A 19,006-nucleotide genomic window follows, 5' to 3' on the forward strand; every position below is an offset into this window, starting at 1 on the left:
GTATACTTTTCAGGGCTATATTTCTACATGCATGGTAATGTGGATCTGTCAGGCCTGTAGTACTTCATGTATAGTGATGTACAGTATACCTGTCGGGGTTGTGATGTACAGTAGATCTGTCAGAGCTCTATTACAACATGCTGGATAAGTCCGGGCTGTACTTATACCTGTATTGTGATGTGGAATGATCAGAGCTGTATTAATACATGTATTGTGATGTAGATCTGTCAGAGCTCTGTTACTACATGTATTATGATGTGGATCTGTCAGGGCTGTATTGCTACATGCATTGTGATGTATATGTCAGAGACTATATTCTTGCACTGTGACATGGATCTGTACATTGCATTGTAGTATGAATTATTCTGAGGAGATCTGTGTGGACAAGCTGTGATCATCTGTGGCTGACATCAAATTGTGATGCTTCTCAGAGTATTCAGAATTGATTGACAGGTGCATTTGACCTGCTGTTGATCTCCTGAACTGCAAGTGGGTTTTGCATTCCAATAGACTTTTGTATGGAACTGCAAAACCTCCATGAAGCAATCATAAGCCTATGGACACAAGCCCTTAAATTGTCTGAAGGTGTACATGAAATGACAACCCCTAAACCTTTCTGTTTTTCAATAGGATCCTAAGAAGATCTGCTTTATGTGGTGCACCAGGAGACCCAGCCAGTCAAGGTTTATTTGGGGGCAATATGACAAGCTGGAAAACCTGTGTTTGATTTCATATTGTTTTCAGGGGTATGAACCTCTCTTCATTGTATTACTAAATGCTGTCAATGTGAAGATAATAAATGCCTTATAGCACATTCATATTGAAATATCACAACATGATTCTGCCACCATTACAGTGGGCATGGTGTGTTCCGGGTGATGTGCAGTGTTCATTTTCCGACATACATAGCGTTTTGCTTTTAGGCCAAAAAGTTCAGTTGTGGCCTCATTTGACCAGAGTACCTTCTTCCACATGTTTGCTGTGTCCCCCATATGGCTTCTCACAAACTGTAATGGGGACTTCTTATGGCGTTCTTTTAACAATGGTTTTCTTCTTGCCACTCTTCCATAAAGGCCAGATTTCTGGAGTGCACGACTAATAGTTGTCCTGTGGACAGATTCTCTCATCTGAGCTGTGGATCTCTGCAGCTCCTTCAGCGTTACCATGGGCCGCTTGGCTGTTTCTCTGATTAATGTTCTCCTTGTCCGGCCTGTCAGTTTAGGTGGACGGCCATGTCTTGGTAGGTTGGCAGTTGTGCCATACTCTTTCCATTTTCGGATGATGGATTGAACAGTGCTCCGTGAGATTTTCAAAGCTTGGGATATTTTTTTTTTTCTGACCTAACCCTGCTTTAAACTTCTCCTGACCTGTCTGGTTTGTTCCTTGGCCTTCATGATGCTGTTTGTTCACTAAGGTTTTCTAACAAAACTCTGAGGGCTTCACAGAACAGCTGTATTTATACTGAGACTGAATTACACACAGTTGGACTCTATTTACTAATTAGGTTACTTCTGATGGCAATTGGTTCCACTAGATTTTAATTAGGGGTATCGGAGTAAAGCTGGCTGAATACAAATGAAAGCTACACTTTTCAAATATTATATTTATTTGTAAAAAATTTTGAAAACCATTTATTATTTTCCTTCCACTTCACAATTGTGTGCCACTTTGTGTTGGTCTATCACATAAAATCCCAATAAAATATATTTACGTTTTTGGTTGTAACATGACAAATTGTGGAAAATTTCAAGGGGCATGAATACTTTTTCAAAGCACTGTATCTCTTAGAAGCAGAGGCCAAATTATTATTGTACACTTAAAGCAGAGTTCTACCCGTTTTTGTGTTTACAGTGCCTTGCGAAAGTATTTGGCCCCCTTGAACTTTTCAACCTTTTGGCACATTTCAGGCTTCAAACATAAAGATATAAAACTGTAATTTTTTGTGAAGAATCAACAACAAGTGGGACACAATCATGAAGTGGAACGAAATTTATTGCATATTTCAAACTTTGTTAACAAATAAAAAACTGAAAAATTGGGCGTGCAAAATTATTCAGCCCTTTACTTTCAGTGCAGCAAACTCTCTCCAGAAGTTCAGTGAGGATCTCTGAATGATCCAATGTTGACCTAAATGACTAATGATGATAAATAGAATCCACCTGTGTGTAATCAAGTCTCCGTATAAATGCACCTGCACTGTGATAGTCTCAGAGGTCCGTTTAAAGCGCAGAGAGCATCATGAAGAACAAGGAACACACCAGGCAGGACTGAGATACTGTTGTGGAGAAGTTTAAAGCCGGATTTGGATACAAAAAGATTTCCTAAGCTTTAAACATCCCAAGGAGCACTGTGCAAGCGATAATATTGAAATGGAAGGAGGATCGGACCACTGCAAATCTACGAAGACCTGGCCGTCCCTCTAAACTTTCAGCTCATACAAGGAGAAGACTGATCAGAGATGCAGCCAAGAGGCCCATGATCACTCTGGATGAACTGCAGAGATCTACAGCTGAGGTGGGAGACTCTGTCCATAGGACAACAATCAGTCGTATACTGCACAAATCTGGCCTTTATGGAAGAGTGGCAAGAAGAAAGTCATTTCTTAAAGATATCCATAAAAAGTGTCGTTTAAAGCTTGCCACAAGCCACCTGGGAGACACACCAAACATGTGGAAGAAGGTGCTCTAGTCAGATGAAACCAAAATCGAACTTTTTGGCAACAATGCAAAACGTTATGTTTGGCGTAAAAGCAACACAGCTCATCACCCTGAACACACCATCCCCACTGTCAAACATGGTGGTGGCAGCATCATGATTTGGGCCTGCTTTTCTTCAGCAGGGACAGGGACACACCTGCCTGGTGTGTTCCTTGTTCTTCATGATGCTCTCTGCGCTTTAAACGGACCTCTGAGACTATCACAGTGCAGGTGCATTTATACGGAGACTTGATTACAGACAGGTGGATTCTGTTTATCATCATTAGTCATTTAGGTCAACATTGGATCATTCAGAGATCCTCACTGAACTTCTGGAGAGAGTTTGCTGCACTGAAAGTAAAGGGGCTGAATAATTTTGCATGCCCAATTTTTCTGTTTTTTATTTGTTAACAAAGTTTGAAATATCCAATAAATTTCGTTCCACTTCATGATTGTGTCCCACTTGTTGTTGTTTCTTCACAAAAAATTAGTTTTATATCTTTATGTTTGAAGCCTGAAATGTGGCAAAAGGTCGAAAAGTTCAAGGGGGCCGAATACTTTCGCAAGGCACTGTATTAAAAGTCAGCAGCTAAAAAAAGTGTATTTGCTGACTTTTAATAAACACACACCTGTCCCATGGTCTAGCGATACAGCCGGCGGGAGCCTCGGATCTCTCCCTCTTCTCCCCACACCGCCGGCATTTCTAGTGTGGGCACCCATCTGTGAAAGCTTGCAGCTTCACAGCCGGGTGTGCACTGAGGCGGCCTGAGCAGAAGTTGGAACAGGTACCTGTCAAATCTTGGTACCCGCTCCTCCCCCCAAAAAAAATGACATGCCAAATGTAGCATGTCAGGGGGTCAGAAGGCCTTAGAGTGGAAGTTCCACTTTTTTTACTTTTAAGCAAAAAAAAAAAAATAGGACATATTATAGATCCTTCAAGAACACAGAACTGTAAATGGCAGCTAAACAAGTTCTATTGGGCATTTTTCATTTAATGCCTGGTCTTTGCTAAAAATAAATGGCATTGAATCAAGCAGGAATACTGCTCAGTTTTCCAGCATTTGATGCATGGGACTGTTGGAGTTCTGAGTGCCTAATTACTTGACATGCTGTTTTTGTTTATAATCAGAAAATCTGGACACAGATTGTGGAATGGAGGATGTGAGTTTGGCAGTTGGCAGGAGCCAGCGGGAGAAAAAGAGATCATACAAGGATCTTTTACGTGAGGAAGAAGAGATTGCCGAACAAGTGCGTAAATCTTCTAAAAAAAGATCCAAGGTAAGAGTTGTTTTTTCAGGTACTGTATCTTATTTGAACATCTGTAAAAAAAAACGTATTAAAAGAAATGTTAGCAGTCAAGTGAAGATCCCCTATGAGAAAATTTTTTGTCAATGTTGAGGATGCAGCCATCGTTGGCACTCGAGGTAAGGTATGCTTCAAGGGAACAGTGTGAGATTGCGTCTGCAGGGAGCGAGATTGAGCTTCAAATATTTGAAGAATGATTGATTGTTTACATAACTGAAATTGTTCTGATAGAGAGTGCAAAGGAAGTAAAACATCATTATTAATTACTGTTAAATTAAGAGAATGCCAGCCTGTTTCTAGTTCCCTTACCCCTCAAATTTGGATAGTCCATTAAGACACAGAGCTGCGGTTCGGCCCTATCTCTCCTGATTGCCTAACTGACTTTGATCAACACCCGCAGGAGCCAATGGCGCCTCTGCTGTGTCTCAGCCAATCAGGAGGGAGAGTCCTGGATGGCCAAGGCACTCGTGGAGATTGCTGGATAGAGGTGGGGTTTAGGTAAGTATTAGGGGGTGCTGGGTAGGCTGCTACACACAGAAGGCTTTATATCTTTTTTTAAAGGTAGAAGGCTTTATATCTTAATGCATAGAATGCATTAAGATAAAAAAACCTTCTGACTTTACAACTCCTTTAACCACTTGCTGACTGCCGACAGTAATCCTACTGCGGCTGTGCGGCTCCCCTGGGTCCAGCGGTATAGACCTACGTCGCTGGACTCCTAGTGATCTCGGCGGCGTGCACGTGCTGCCTGAGGCTCGCTCCGGCTGTGTTTAGACACAGCGGGAGTCAGGCCAGAGGGGGAGAGGCGGCGATTGCCACCTCCCTTCCCCAATCATCGGGGAAAGTGTGAGAAGACCCGCCTGCTTATGTAAAGCAGGTGGGTCTTCTCAGTGACAAACAGGAAGAGCTCAAAGGATTCAGCATAGCTGAAACTGCGATCTCTGTCTGTGTCACAGAACTCCCCCCCCCCCCCACACGTCAATAAGCATGAGGCTCACATTTAACCTTTTGATCACCCATAGGGTTAACCCCTTTCGTGGCAGTTTCATTATTACAGTAACAGTGCATATTTTTATATTACTGTAGTAATGTCACTGGTCCCCCCAAAAGTGTCAAAAATGTCAGGAGTCCGATCTGTCCTCTGCAATGTCGCAGTCCCGCAAAAAATCGGAGATCGCTGCCATTACTAGTAAAAAAAATAAAAACAATAAAAATGACAAATCTTTCCCATAGTTAGTAAACGCGATAACTTTTTATATATTTTTTTTTAATTTTCAAAATTGTCGGTTTTTTGTTTTATAGCGCAAAAATTAAAAATCGCACAGGTGATCAAATACCACCAAAAGAAAGCTCTATTTGTGGGGAAAAAAAGGGCGTAAATTTTTCTTGGGTACAGTGTTGCACGACTGCGCAATTGTCCGTTAAAGTAACGCAGTGGTGAATCCCAAAATAGGGCCTGGCCAGGAAGGGGGTCAAATCTTCCGGTCTTAAAGTGGTTAAGCTTTGACAGTAAGGGCCGATTCACACTGGTCCGACATACGCTCTGACTTCGAGAGCACAAGTCACGTAACATGTCAAAGTAAATGGTTCCCTATGAGAGCCGTCTTAACTGGTACGACTTTGAAAAAGGTTCCTACACTACTTTGGTCCGACTTGGGCATGATTTCAGCGCAAAATCCCAAAAAATGTTTGAAAATGCTGCGCAAATACCTTGTGACATAACAGATTGGCAAACCCACCAAATTATTCTCAAGGGCCTCTGCTTTAAAGATAATATTTCATTTTTGGGGCTTATAACTAATTTCGCTATTGTTAATTGACAGACGCAGCTCCATATCTTCTTGACCATTAGGTTATGCCGCCCCCTACAGGAGTAGGACACTAGGTAGTAAAAAGCTTTACCATGCCTATGGGGCAGTCCCTGCAGGCATACACCCACACACTCTGCTATAGCCCTCAGTTTGTTCCTGCCTAGTTTAGGAGTAGGACCTAGTTTCCTGCTGGGACTTGGGTCTTCGCTGTTTATTTTTGGGAACCTTTGTTTTGTGATTAATTTCTTTTAGTTAGAGTTCCTTTAGAACTACAAGCAACAGCCGGCGGGGTTTCGGACTGGATATTCTAGATCCTTAAGATCTCCCAGCCTGGCCAGCGAGCGTCAGCAGGTTATAGTCCAGTACCAGGCCTCACCACGACAGAGCCCCGATGGACGGGTCGAGCCGGCGAGTGGACCGTCTCACTGGGACGCGAACGACCTGGAATGCCCTGAGTCGCAGCGTACCCCTGGCTGTCAGCACCCCCACCACGGGTGGGAGGTAGTCTGTTCGGAGTGGTGTCCACCTGATACCGTGGTATGGTGAGTAAGTGTCCCCCCAATCCTCTGGTGGTCTCGAGGAGGACGTGGGCCCCCTCCATGGAATAGTCGGACCCTCGGTTCCCCTGGCCCTTCGGGCGTACCAGGCCCCCCTTAGCTTGTCACCCCACCCCCTGTAGCAGGTTTCTACCTCATGGGGGGCGGTTATTTTGCGGCCACTGCGGCGGTTCTGCGGAGGCATCTGTGCTAGTGGGGTCTCCTTTGGGGGGACCCTCCGATGCCTCTCATATGATGACCCCCCTAAAGGGTCCTGGAGACCGCATGGCGCACCCTGGAGGCCGCCATTTTGCTTTAGACATTTTGCTCTGCATTAATGTAAAAAGGTTTTCTTATTACAATGCATGGGCGGCCATGTTTTCATAGTTCCCCATAGCAATGCATAGGGCGGCCATTTTCTTGCAGTCCACGATCGCTGGACAGCAAGGGGAGACACTAAAAGCTCTAGGCATGACCCAGGTGCTTTTTTATTTCCTGTGCCAGATCGTTTCTATCTTCTATACAGAACGTTCCTAAAGCCTCTAGACAGGTTTTGCAGTAATGTTTTTGGGGTCCCTGTAGGTATTCCTCACTCACACTGCTGCTGACTGTGTTAGGCTGGGACTTGTAGTACTGCTGGTGCAGCGATGTGGATCGCGTTCTTGCGACTTTTTTAAAGTGACACTGCATTTTTTTTATATTCAGTGCCAATGGAGTCCTAGAACAAAGTTTCACCTACAGACCCCCTCAGTGCGGCTGCGGGACCCTCTGGGTCGCAGCCCGTCTGCTTTTACAGCAGTTTTGGAAAGCCTGGTGTCAAAAGTGGATTGAGTCTCTGTCCCGCCATTTACATGTGTTAGTGGGCTCAATACTAAAACCAGTATTTGTGATCACATCAGTGTCACAGACCATTACAGAATGGGCAAAGTTGCTAAAAGGTGACTTGGAATCAAAGCAGCTCTCTCCGGGTCTGTTTGAGCTAACGGACCAAATGGTTCAAGCCCTGCTGTATATATGTGATGCGTTGCTGGATGTGGCTCCCCTTGTGGCCAGAGTGTCTGTGTTGGGGATTGCTATTAGACGCATGGTGTGGTTAAAGAGCTGGTCTGAGGAGCAGGTCTGCAAGGCGGCTCTTTCTGACCTTCCCTTTAAAGGGGGACAGGTTATTTGGATCCTCCTTGGATGAGCTGATCAAAGGCCTTACGGGTAGGAAGAGTACTCTTCTTCCACATTCATCCAAGAGTAAGGCACCACGTACTAGATGGGGGCCCTCTTTCACTGCTCATAGGCGACCCTTTCGTACATCGCGGTCACAGTAGAAAGGAGCAAAGCCATTCCGGTCTTCTGGGGGTTCCAAGAAGACATGGTCGGGTAAGCCAAAAGAGGCCAGTCTGGATCTGTGGACAAATCCTCATCTGCATGAAGAGACGCCCTCACCCGTTTCTGGGGTGGGGGCGGCATCTTAGATTATTTCCAGAACCATGGACTTCGATTCAGGACAAATGGATCCACGAACTGATCCGTTTGGGATACAAGATCGAATTCTGGTCTTGACCGTCGGACAGGTTTCTCCCGTCCAATCTACGCCTATCTCCAGACAAGTTAAGGGACCTACGAGAGACGGTATAAGACCTGCTATCGCAAGGGGTGATTGTGACGCTTCCCTCTTGGGAATGTTTTCAGGGACTCTATTCAAACCTGTTTACTGTGCCTAGAAAAGAAGGCAAAGTATGTCCAATTCTGGACCTCAAGGCTCTGAACTGCTTTGTGCGGGTACAGAAGTTTAGAATGGAATCCATTCGAACAGTAGTGGCGTCTCTACACCAAGGAGACTTTTTGACCGCTATAGATATTAAGGACGCATCCCTATCTTCGCTAGACATGAAGCGTCAAGGTGCTGGCTCCAGTGTTGGCATTACTGTGCCAATGGGGAATTTCGGTTCTGGGATACCTGGATGATCTCCTATTGAGGGCGGACTCTCATTCAGCCCTGTTGGGCAACTTGACGATCATTGCAAGAGTTCGATTGGAACATCAGTTTCAAAAATTCTGCCCTGATACCTTCATTAAGACTGGATTATCTGGGCCTGACTCTGGATTCCGCTTTGGTGAGGGTCTTTCTTCCTCCAGACAAGCTGCACAAGTTGCAGGGGGCGATCCGTTTGCTGTTGGCAAACACTCTGTCCTCTCTGCGGACTTGCATGCGGGCCTTGGGTCTGATGGTGTCAACCTTCGAGGCGGCTCCGTTTGCTCAGTTCCACATGAGAACCTTACAAAGGGAGATTCTCGTCAAATGGAACAAAGATCCAAAGTCCTTGGACGCTTTGATTTGGTTGAGTCACAACACAAAGACTGCTCTACTATGGTGGCTTCACTCGTTGGCACTACGCCAGGGCATGTCCTTCCTTCCGTTGTATTGGACAGTGGTAACCACGGACGCCAGCCTATCAGGTTGGGGAGGAGTGCTGGGGAAGTTCTCCCCAGGGGTCCTGGACAGTAGAAGAGTCCAAACTTCCGATTAAATATTTTGGAGCTCAGAGCGATAAAGCTTTGCCTGAGCCACTGGACAACTCGTCTGCAATATTGTCCGGTCCAGATTCAATCGGACAATGCCACGGCCGTGGCTTGCATCAATCATCAAGTGGGCAGCAAGAGTGTCTTGTCGGCTCGGAAAGTGGCCGAGATCCTGGCTTGGGCAGAAAAGTTTGTTCCAGCCCTCTCTGCTGTGCACATCCCAGGTGTGGAGAACTGGCAGGCGGATTACTTGAGTCGTCAGGTGTTGGATCCAGGGGAGTGGTCCTTACACCCGGAGGGGTTTCATCTCCTGTGTGTCCGGTGGGGGAGACCCGACGTCGACCTGTTTGCTTCTCGACTCAACAAGAAGGTTCAGAGGTTCGTAGCCAGGTCTCGGGATCCTCTGGCCGACGCCACAGACGCACTGGTTGCTCCTTGGAGTCACTATCGGCTGATTTATGCATTCCCCCTGCTAAAACATCTGCCGAGGCTTCATCGCAGGATAGAAGTGGAAGGGGTTCCGATCATTCTGGTGGCCCCAGACTTTTTTCTTCAAAAAGGCGTTTAAAAGCGAATGGGTTTGGGCACTATCAAAGGCCCAAGTGTCGGCTCTGGCTGTGTTTTTGCAATGCCCTTTAGCTACGTATGCCCTAAATCGCACTTTTTTTCAGGGGGTTCGCCATATGGCTCCTCCGAGGCAATCCCCGCTACTTTCGAGGGATCTGAATTTTGTATTATCTGTTCTTCAAAAACCTCCATTTGAGAACATAAGGGAGATTCCTCTGCTTGCCTTTTCTCAGAAGGTTGCCTTTTTGGTGGCTATTACTTCTGCCCGCAGAGTATCTGAATTGGCGGCGTTGTCCTGCCGCTCACCTTATCTTGTGGTCCACAGAGATAAAGTGGTACTCCTCCCTAATCAGTCATTTCTTCCTGAGGCGGTTTCTGATTTTCATTTGAATGAAGACATTGTGCTACCTTCACTCTGTCCTAAGCCCAATCTTCCCAAGGAAATTAAAAATAAATAAGGATCCTGCGAGCAACCTCCCTACAATAAATTAATAAATTAATATATTGCTGCAAACACTCCACTTCTCATAACAGTGTAATCAATGTAATATAAATAAATAGTGCTGCGCAAATAAATAACTATATAAATATTATCTATCAAGCAGTGGATAACTAATGATAAGTACCAAAAAATATATATACCTAAATAAATAAAGCAAATAAGGGACATGCAATAAAATACATATAGATGCAAAAGTGCAAAGTGATAAATAGTGCAAAATACAAAAAAGTCCAATATAAGATAGTCCCCGTGTATCTTGGTGATAAAACAACAGCCCTATGAAAGTGATCAGGCTACCTTAAAGTGGCTAGTGCTTCCCAATGGTGAGTGACCAGAGTGTCACAGCTAAACGGCAACTGTGCACCCCCTTGTGAGTGGGTGCTCACCTTAGAATATATACGATAAAGCGTATATGCAGGGGATCTCAATATGTGCCCATCCGGGTCTGTATGGCTCCTTCCAATCAAGACATCTTTGGCGCGTGAACCGTATCCCTCAATGCAGCGTCATATGCAAATGTGAGAGTGAGAATTATGGCCATAACTGTAATGAATCCAACCCGGAATATGATGATATCGTGGTGGTATAGTGAGTGACGCCGTTCCTGTCTGCCTGCTTGTGTAACCCGGCAGCCGCCAGTCTCACCAGATAGTAGCGAAGCGTTCCGTCCGTCCTTGCCCCTCCCCTACGCGTGACGACACAAGGGACCACGTGTCTTCATCAGGGGGATATATGCACCTGTACATTGAGTGTGATTTGATTTCTTTATATAAATAAAAGTTTAATAAGGATTTCAGCACTATTGTGAGTCTTCTTACATTTGCTTATGACGCTGCATTGAGGGATACGGTTCACCAGCCAAAGTTGTCTTGATTGGAAGGAGCCATACAGACCCGGATGCACACATATTGAGATCCCCTGCATATACGCTTTATCGTATATATATTTTTAGGTGAGCACCCACTCACAAGGGGGTGCACGATTGCCGTTTAGCTGTGACACTCTGGTCACTCACCATTAGGAAGCACTAGCCATTTTAAGGTGGCCTGATCACTTTCATAGGACTGTTGTTTTATCACCAAGATACACGGGGACTATCTTATATTGAACTTTTTTGTATTTTGCACTATTTATCACTTTGCACTTTTGCATCTATATGTATTTTATTGCATGTCCCATATTTGCTTTATTTATTTACGTATATATATTTTTTGGTACTTATTAGTTATCCACTGCTTGATAGATAATATTTATATATTTATTTATCTATTTTCACAGCACTATTTATTTATATTACATCCCAAGGAATTGCTTTGCATTCTTTGGATGTGGTTCGGACAGTTTAGAGTTTACCTGGTGACTGAGTTGTTCAGAAAATCAGATGCTCTATTTGTCCTTACTGAAAAATCTTGTGAAGGATTGGCTGCGTCTGCTGCGACCCTATCCAGATGGATCAGACAGACGACAGTTCAGGCTTAGTCACTGAAGGGTCAGATTCCTCCTTTCCCTGTTAAGGCGCATTCTACTAAGACGCTGAGTGCTTCCTAGGCTTTTTGCCATCAGGCGTCAGTGCTGTAAGTTTGCAAGGCGTCTACTTGGTCGTCAGTGCACACGTTTTCAAAATTCTACAAAGTAGATGTGTTGGCATCTTCGGATACCCCTTTTTGCTGCAAGGTTTTGCAGGCTGCCGTTTAAAAGAAAATGTATTTTCTCTTTGAGGGTGTATTATTTTTCTAGGCGAGCTCCAGTTGTTCCTGGTTGAGCTCCATGTTACCTGGTTGGCTAAGTTTAGCCTTGGGGAATTACATTCTGTTTTGCATTGTTTTTTTTCCCACCCCTCATGCATATAATGCTTTGGGACGTCCCGATGGTCAAGAAGATATGGAGCTGCATCTTTCAATGAACCATAGAAAAAATTGGATTTTTGACTTACCGTAAAATCCTTTTCTCTGAAGTTCATTGACAGACGCAGCACCCACCCCTCTAATTATGAGTGGGATGGGTTTTTTTCCTTCTAAACACTGCTTGCAACAAAACCGAGGGCTATAGCAGAGTGTGTGGGTGTATGCCTGCAGGGACTGCCCCATAGGTGTGGTAAAGCTTTTTCCTGCCTAGTGTTCTACTCCTGTAGGGGGCAACATAACCCAATGGTCAAGAAGATATGGAGCTTCGTCTGTCGATGAACTTCAGAGAAAAGGATTTTATGATATGTCAAAAATCCAGTTTTTCTAGCAAAAAAAAAAGTGCTGCTCTTCAAAAGGTTAAGACATTTGTTTCTTATACTTTGGAGTGCTGCCTGATTTGCCTCATATTCGTTTTCATGTACTTTTGTCAAGAAATACCACATTTATTGTATAAAGCATGCAGTATTAGTATTTTAACTACGTACAGTATGAATCCAAATTGTGTATTCCACAAAATCATATAGTACTATACTTATGTGTGTTTGTAGGACATAGAAATTACTCCTTTGGCAACAGATTCTCATAAGAAGAAAAAGAAGCATTCCTCTGATGACACATATTATCCAGGTGTGTATCTGCAGCAATTGTATAACAACTTTTAGTGGTTCTAACTAGCCAATATTATCTCTCCTACATCTGGACTATACATATGTTGACTAGAAAGGTGCATTGCTAACAGTGTTAATTTCGTCAACGAAAACATTTTCCTCACAATTTTTAGTCAGCGACCTTTGTACAGTGATGAAAATGAAACAAAAAGTAAACCATGTTTTTATCCACTGATGTAAACTTTCAAGAAAACCAATACCTTTTTCGTTGCCGAACCAAAACCAAATGAAAATGTGAGGGAGTTTTACCCTCAGAACTTCTGGTTTTCACTGAGCTCCATGCCTAGCAGTTAGTACTAGGGATGTTGGCTGCATCTCTCACACGAGTGCCTGAGCTACGAGCAACTGGACAGCACATTCTCCCCACACACGAATGGGAGAGGCTGGATATGCTCTCCCTTCCTGTGCCTATCTACTGTGGTACCTGTGGAAGACTCCCCGGTGTTTACGGACCCGGTGGACAGACGGGTGGAATCCCTTTCCCGTCATCTACATTTATTAACCCGTATTCGCATCTTTCCTGGTTTCTTGGACGGTTACTGAATGGGTTAAGGTACTTAGGGGTAACTTGAACCCTGACACAGTTTCCCCGACTCTGATTGAGCTCACCGACCAGATATCCCAGGCCATGGTATATCTGTGCGATGCCACCCTGGATGCGGCTACTCTGTTGCCAGAGTGTTTGTGATGGGGATTGCCATGCGCCACATGGTGTGGCTGAAGAGCTGGTCGGCGGACGAGACTTCTTTGGATGAGGTAATCAAGGGCCTAACGGGGGGTAAGAGTACTCTTCTTCCCCAATCCTCAAAAGGTAAGGTACCTCGCAGTAGGTGGGGGCATTCCTTCACGGCTCACAGGCGGCTTTTTCGTGCAAGAAAAAAGTAAACCGTTCGGAGCCTCCAGAGGGAACAAGAAGGCTTGGTCAGGTAAGCCCAAGACCAGCCAGTCCGGCTCAGCGGACAAGTCCTCCTCTGCATGAAGGGACGCCCTCACCCAAATCGGACAGGGGGTGATTGTGCCGGTTCATCAGCAGGAAAGGTTTTGAGGCTTTTATTAAAAAGTTTTCACAGTGCACAGAAAGAGTGCAAGGTGCGTCCAATTGTGGACCTCAAATCACTGAACCACTTTGTGCGGGTGCAGAAGTTTAAGTTTCGGATGGAATCCATTCGGTAGGGGGCACCAGTAGCATCTTTATATCAAGGGGACTTTCTGGCCTCCATCGATATAAAAGATCCTTATCTGCACATCCCTATCTACGGGGGTCATCAGCGGTATCTCCATTTTGCAGTGGCGGAGGAGCACTTTCATTTTGTGGCATTACCCTTTAGTCTAGCCTCCGCTCCCAGAGTCTTCACCAAGGTTTTGGCCCCGGTTTAGCCTTGTTCCGCAAAAAGGTGATTATGGTCCTCGGATATCTGGACGATCTCCTGTTGAGGCCAGATTCTGTCTATCAACTTCAAGAAGTCTGCGCTGACCCCGTCAGTGTGCCTGAATTACCTGGGTATGATTTTGGACTCCTCTCTGTTGAGGGTCTTTCTCCCATGGGAAAAACTTCAGACTTTGCAGAGCGAGATCAGGTTGCTGATGGACACCGATCTCTCCTCTCTGCGGACTTGTATGAGGTCTCTGGGGCTGATGGTGTCGACCTTCGAGGCGGTCCCGTTTGCTCATTTTCACACAAGAGCTCTACAAAAGGAGATTCTTGTCAAGTGGGACAAGGATCTGCAGTCCTTAGACAGAATGATATGTCTAAGCCGTTTCACGAGGTCGGAGCTCTCATGGTGGCTTCAGTCACCCGCTCTGAGCCAGGGCAGGTCCTTTTACCATTGTTGTGGATGGTGGTCACCACGGATGCCAGCCTGTTGGGCTGGGGTGGTATGCTGGACTACCTCTGTGCCCAGGGCAGCTGGTCAACGGAGGAATCCTCCTTACCGATAAATGTCCTGGAGCTCAGGGCGATCAAGCTCTGCCTGCTCCATTGGACGACTCGGCTGCACGGTCTTTCGGTTCGGGTACAATCCGACAATGCCATGGCCGTAGCTTAAGTCAATCACCAAGGGGTTACCAAGAGTGTCTGGGCGGCCAGGGAAGTGGCCGAGATTCTGTCTTGGGCCGAGGAACATCTTTCGGCTCTCTCCGCAGTTCACATTCCCGGTGTGGAGAATTGGCAGGCGGATTACCTGAGTTGTCAGGTTCTGGATCAGGGAGAATGGTCCCTGCATCCGGAGGTTTTTCACCTCCTGTGTGCCCGATGGGGAAAACCGGAGGTTGATTTGTTTGCGTCTCGTCTGAACGAAAAGGTACAGAGGTTTGTGGCCAGGGCTCGAGACCCGCTGGCCGAAGCCACAGACGCATTGGTGGTATCTTGGAGCCAATATCAGCTGATTTATGCCTTTTCTCCGATAAAGCTGTTGTCGAGGTTGCTCCGCAGGTTGGCGGTGGAAAAGGTGACGGTGATTCTGGTAGCTCCAGACTGGCCTCGCCGGTCTTGATATGCACATCTGGTATAGATGGTCGTCGAGCCTCCTTGGCAGCTGCCTCTGAGAGAGGATCTGCTGTCTCAAGGGCTGATCTTCCATCCTGCTTTACGGTCGCTGGCTTTAATGGCGTGGCTGTTGAAGGCCAGGTATTGAGAGAACAGGGGTCTCTCTGATTCTGTGATTCCTACCCTGTTGAAGGCTAGAAAGGCGACTTCCAGAAAGATTTTGTATATTGCCTGGTGTGAATTGCAAAAGTTGCATCCTCACTCATTTTCGAGGGTCTTGGCTTTCTTGCAGAAAGGAGTTGAGCAATGTTTGGCTTTAGGCACAAGTGTCGGCCTTAGCTATTTATTTCCAATGCCGGTTGACGACTAATTCCTGATCCGCACCTTTATTCAAGAGGTGCGTCATCTGGCTCCTCCAAGATGATCCCCTTTGCCTCCGTGGGATCTAAATTTGTTTTTTTCTGTTCTTCAACAGCCTCCTTTTGAAAATAATAGGGACATATCTCTGCCTTTGTTGTCTCAGAAGGTCGCCTTTCTGGTGGCTATCACTTCTGCTCAGAGTTTTTGAGTTGCGCTGCGCTTTCCTGTCGTTCGCCTTATTTGGCCGTTCATAGAGATAAGGTTGTTCTCCGATCGAATCAATCTTTCCTTCCTAAGGTGGTGTCTGCTTTCCACCTCAAGGAAGATTTTTTAAAAGGTTTTACCTTCGCTCTGTCCTAAGCCTAAGCATCCCAAGGAATTTGCCTTACATTCTCTGGATGTGGTTCGGGCGATCAGGATTTACCTGTCGGCCACAGAGCCTTTTTGGACATCTGATTCTCTGTTTGTCCTCACTGAGGGATCTCGTAAGGGTTTGGCTGCATCTGCTGCGACCATTTCCAAATGGATCATGCAGACAAATTGTTCAGTCCTATTCATTGAAGGGTCAGGTTCCTCCTTTCCCGGTGAAGGCGCATTCTACTAGAGCGCTCAGTGCCTCTTGGACTTTTCGCCATCAGGCATCTGTTGCTCAAGTGTGTAAAGCAGCGATTTGGTCGTCTGTAAATACTTTTACAAAATTCTTCAAAGTTGATTTGATGGCATCTTCGGATGCTTCCTTTGGCCTCAAGGTTTTGCAGGTTGCTGTTTAAAAAGAGGCTTGGTTTTTTTTCTCTTTACGGGGTTGGATTTTTGTTTTGGGGGCAGGCTCCTGTTAGTACGGGTTGAGCTTTTTGTTACCCAGTTGGCTATGTTTTTTGCCCTGGAAATACATGAACAGTTTTGGTTGCGTTCTTCCCACCCCTCATGCCTATACTGCTTTGGGACATACCAATAGTGAAGAAGCATTAGAGCTGCGGCTGTCAATGGACGATAGAGAAAACTGGATTTTTGTAAGAACTTACTAAAAAATCCTTTTCTCTGAAGTCCAATGACAGCTGCAGCACCCGCCCCTCTGATGGGGATGGTTTTGTCTTCTTTTCGCTGCTTGCTACAAAACTGATATGAGAGGACAGTGTGTCTGGGTGTGTCGTGAGGGACAGCCCCTATAGGCATGTTGAGTGAAAAATTTTCACTGCCTAGTCTACTCCTGTAGATGGCGCATAACCCAATAGTGAAGAAGCATTAGAGCTGCGGCTGTCAATGGACTTCAGAGAAAAGGATTTTACGGTAATTTCTTACAAAAATACTCCAGGAGTATATAACCGGTTTGGAAATTCTAGAGAAATGCCTAAATATTGCATTACAATTTTTAATTAACCGCTTGCCACCCACCCGCCATCATATTGCGGCGGAGCGGTGCGACCATTGTTCTGGGCCGCCGTCATATGACGGCGGCACTTTCAGCAGGGCAGGCGCGCGATCGTGTGCGCGCCTCCCTGCACTGCCGGTGTCGGTGTGTCCCCGGGACACCCCCCGTCACTGGCAGGGGGGAAACAGCCAATGGGCATGGCTGTTTCCCACGTGATCGGCTGTGTTCCAATGACACAGCCGATCACAATAGAGGAGCCCAGAAGATGACCGCGCATGCGCGATCGGGAGCGCGCAGCGCGTCATGTCGGTGGCGCTGTGTTCCCTAGGAACACAGCTGTCACCGGCGGTAGTAAACAGTCACTGACAGTGGCTGTTTGCTATGTGATCGGCTGTGAATCCATTCACTACCGATCACAAAATGTAAACACAGAGCAGTAACTCACTGTTACTAGCTCTTCTCCCCTCACACAGTTTCCAGTGTGAGGAGAGCAGAGCTAGAAACAGTGAGTTACTGCTCTGTACACCTGTCAAATGTAAAACCACAAAAATAAATGTCCCCACACAGTCCTTAGCCCCCCCCCAATTGCACCTGTCACCCAACAGTCACCTCATCAGTGCCCAGAAATTGACACCCATAAGGCTACGTTCACATGTGAGCGTAGCGATCGCAGGCAGAATCACCGCGACTCTGACCGCGATCCGGAAACCATTGCAAATCGCGGGGCGCCTGTGCGTTGCCCGTGATTTGCAATAGCACCCAAACGCTGTGCGATGTTGCCGTGATTTCCGCCTGCCGAATCGCAGTAACATCGCGCAAACAACGCATGCCGCCCAAAAAAAGGTACAAGAGTTTCTTTGGGGCGTCATGCGTTGTTTGCGCCATGTTACCGCGATTCAGCAGGCGGAAATCGCGGCAACATCGCACAGCGTTTGGGGTGCTATTGCAAATCACGGGCAACGCACAGGCGCCCTGCGATTTGCAATGATTTCCGGATCGCGGGCAGAATCCACATGTGAACGTAGCCTAAAGTTCAACGGTCACCAGAGACTGCCATCAGTACCGCCGTGCACCATCGCCCGTCACCTGTCACCCATCGGTGACCAACGCCCGTCACCTGTCACCCCATCAATCACCGTCACCTGTCACCCCATCAGTCATCGTCACCTGTCACCCCATCGGTCACCTGTCACCCCATCAGTGATCATCACTTGTCACCCCATCAGTCATCGTCACCTGTCACCCCATCAATCATCGCCACTTGTCACCCCATCAGTGATCGTCACTTGTCACCCCATCAATCGTCGTCACTTGTCACCCCATCAGTGATCGTCATCTGTCACCCCATCAGTGATCGTCATCTCTCACCCCATCAATCATTGTCACCTGTCACCCCATCAGTGATAGTCATCTGTCAACCCATCAATCATCGTCGCCTGTCATCCCATCAGTCATCGTCACCTGTCACCCCATCAGTCATCGTCATCTCTCACCCCATTAGTCATCGTCACCTGTCACCCTATCAGTCATCGTCATCTGTCAACCCATCAGTCATCGTCATCTGTCAACCCATCAGTCATCCTTATCTGTCAACCCATCAGTGACAGTCACCTGCCACCCATCAGTGATCATCCGCAGTCAACCGTCACCCGTCGCGCAGCCCATCACAGCCAGCATGTCAAAAAGGATGTACAGCAACGAGGAGGCCCTTCAGGTCCTCTCCATGACTGATGAGAGCACCGGGGAGCTCTCATCAGTATCCGAATCCAATTCCGAATACGATTCGGAATTTGAAATGGCTAATAGTAGCAGATCGAAGATGGACTTGGACTATTCCTGTACACTTTCCTTTTATAGAATGTATTTTGGGGTGCAATTTTTGCTATATACATGCAACCACTTACCGACCGCCTAACGACTATATACGTCGGCCATTAAAAGCTAAATACTGGGGTTATAGCAGCAGATAGCTGCCATAACCCCGGTATTTCTTTAAATGGCGGGCGGTTGGCTTTCAGATAAGGGTGGTCCCAGTGGCGGATTCGCCGCAGAATTACCCTTACAGTGCAGGTAAGAAGGTGCCCCACCCGCCGCGTCCCAGACGTTTTCCCAGCTTACCGGACCCGCCGGCAGCGGGGAAAACTATCCGGTCCCGGATCCTCAGAGACAGGAAGTCGAGTGAGGGCAAGATGGCCCTCACTCGACTCTATGGTCTTGGAGGACCGGAGCTACGTCAAAAGTCGTTGCTTAGCAACCGGTTTAAAGGGCCGTTTTTTTTTCTTTTTTAGT

General features: G+C 46.4%; 2 protein-coding genes across 3 annotated transcripts in view; one reads left to right on the plus strand and one right to left on the minus strand.

Annotated features, from left to right (window-relative positions):
* RPS19BP1 (ribosomal protein S19 binding protein 1) overlaps nucleotides 1–19,006 on the minus strand; it is a 146,299-nt gene that overhangs the window by 39,073 nt on the left and 88,220 nt on the right. The gene's annotated exons all lie outside the window — the stretch shown is intronic.
* HMGXB4 (HMG-box containing 4) overlaps nucleotides 3,830–19,006 on the plus strand; it is a 101,846-nt gene continuing 86,669 nt past the window's right edge. For both annotated transcript variants that reach the window (XM_082266181.1, XM_082266182.1), the window contains exons 1-2: nucleotides 3,830–3,974; nucleotides 12,384–12,462. In XM_082266181.1, coding sequence (XP_082122307.1) covers nucleotides 3,849–3,974; nucleotides 12,384–12,462 — 205 coding nt within the window. In that variant the 5' untranslated portion in view covers nucleotides 3,830–3,848. The remainder of the gene's footprint in view (nucleotides 3,975–12,383; nucleotides 12,463–19,006) is intronic.

Source organism: Pelophylax lessonae (assembly GCF_965119305.1).
Source record: "Pelophylax lessonae genome assembly, chromosome: 8".
Classification (NCBI taxonomy): Eukaryota; Metazoa; Chordata; class Amphibia; order Anura; family Ranidae; genus Pelophylax; species Pelophylax lessonae.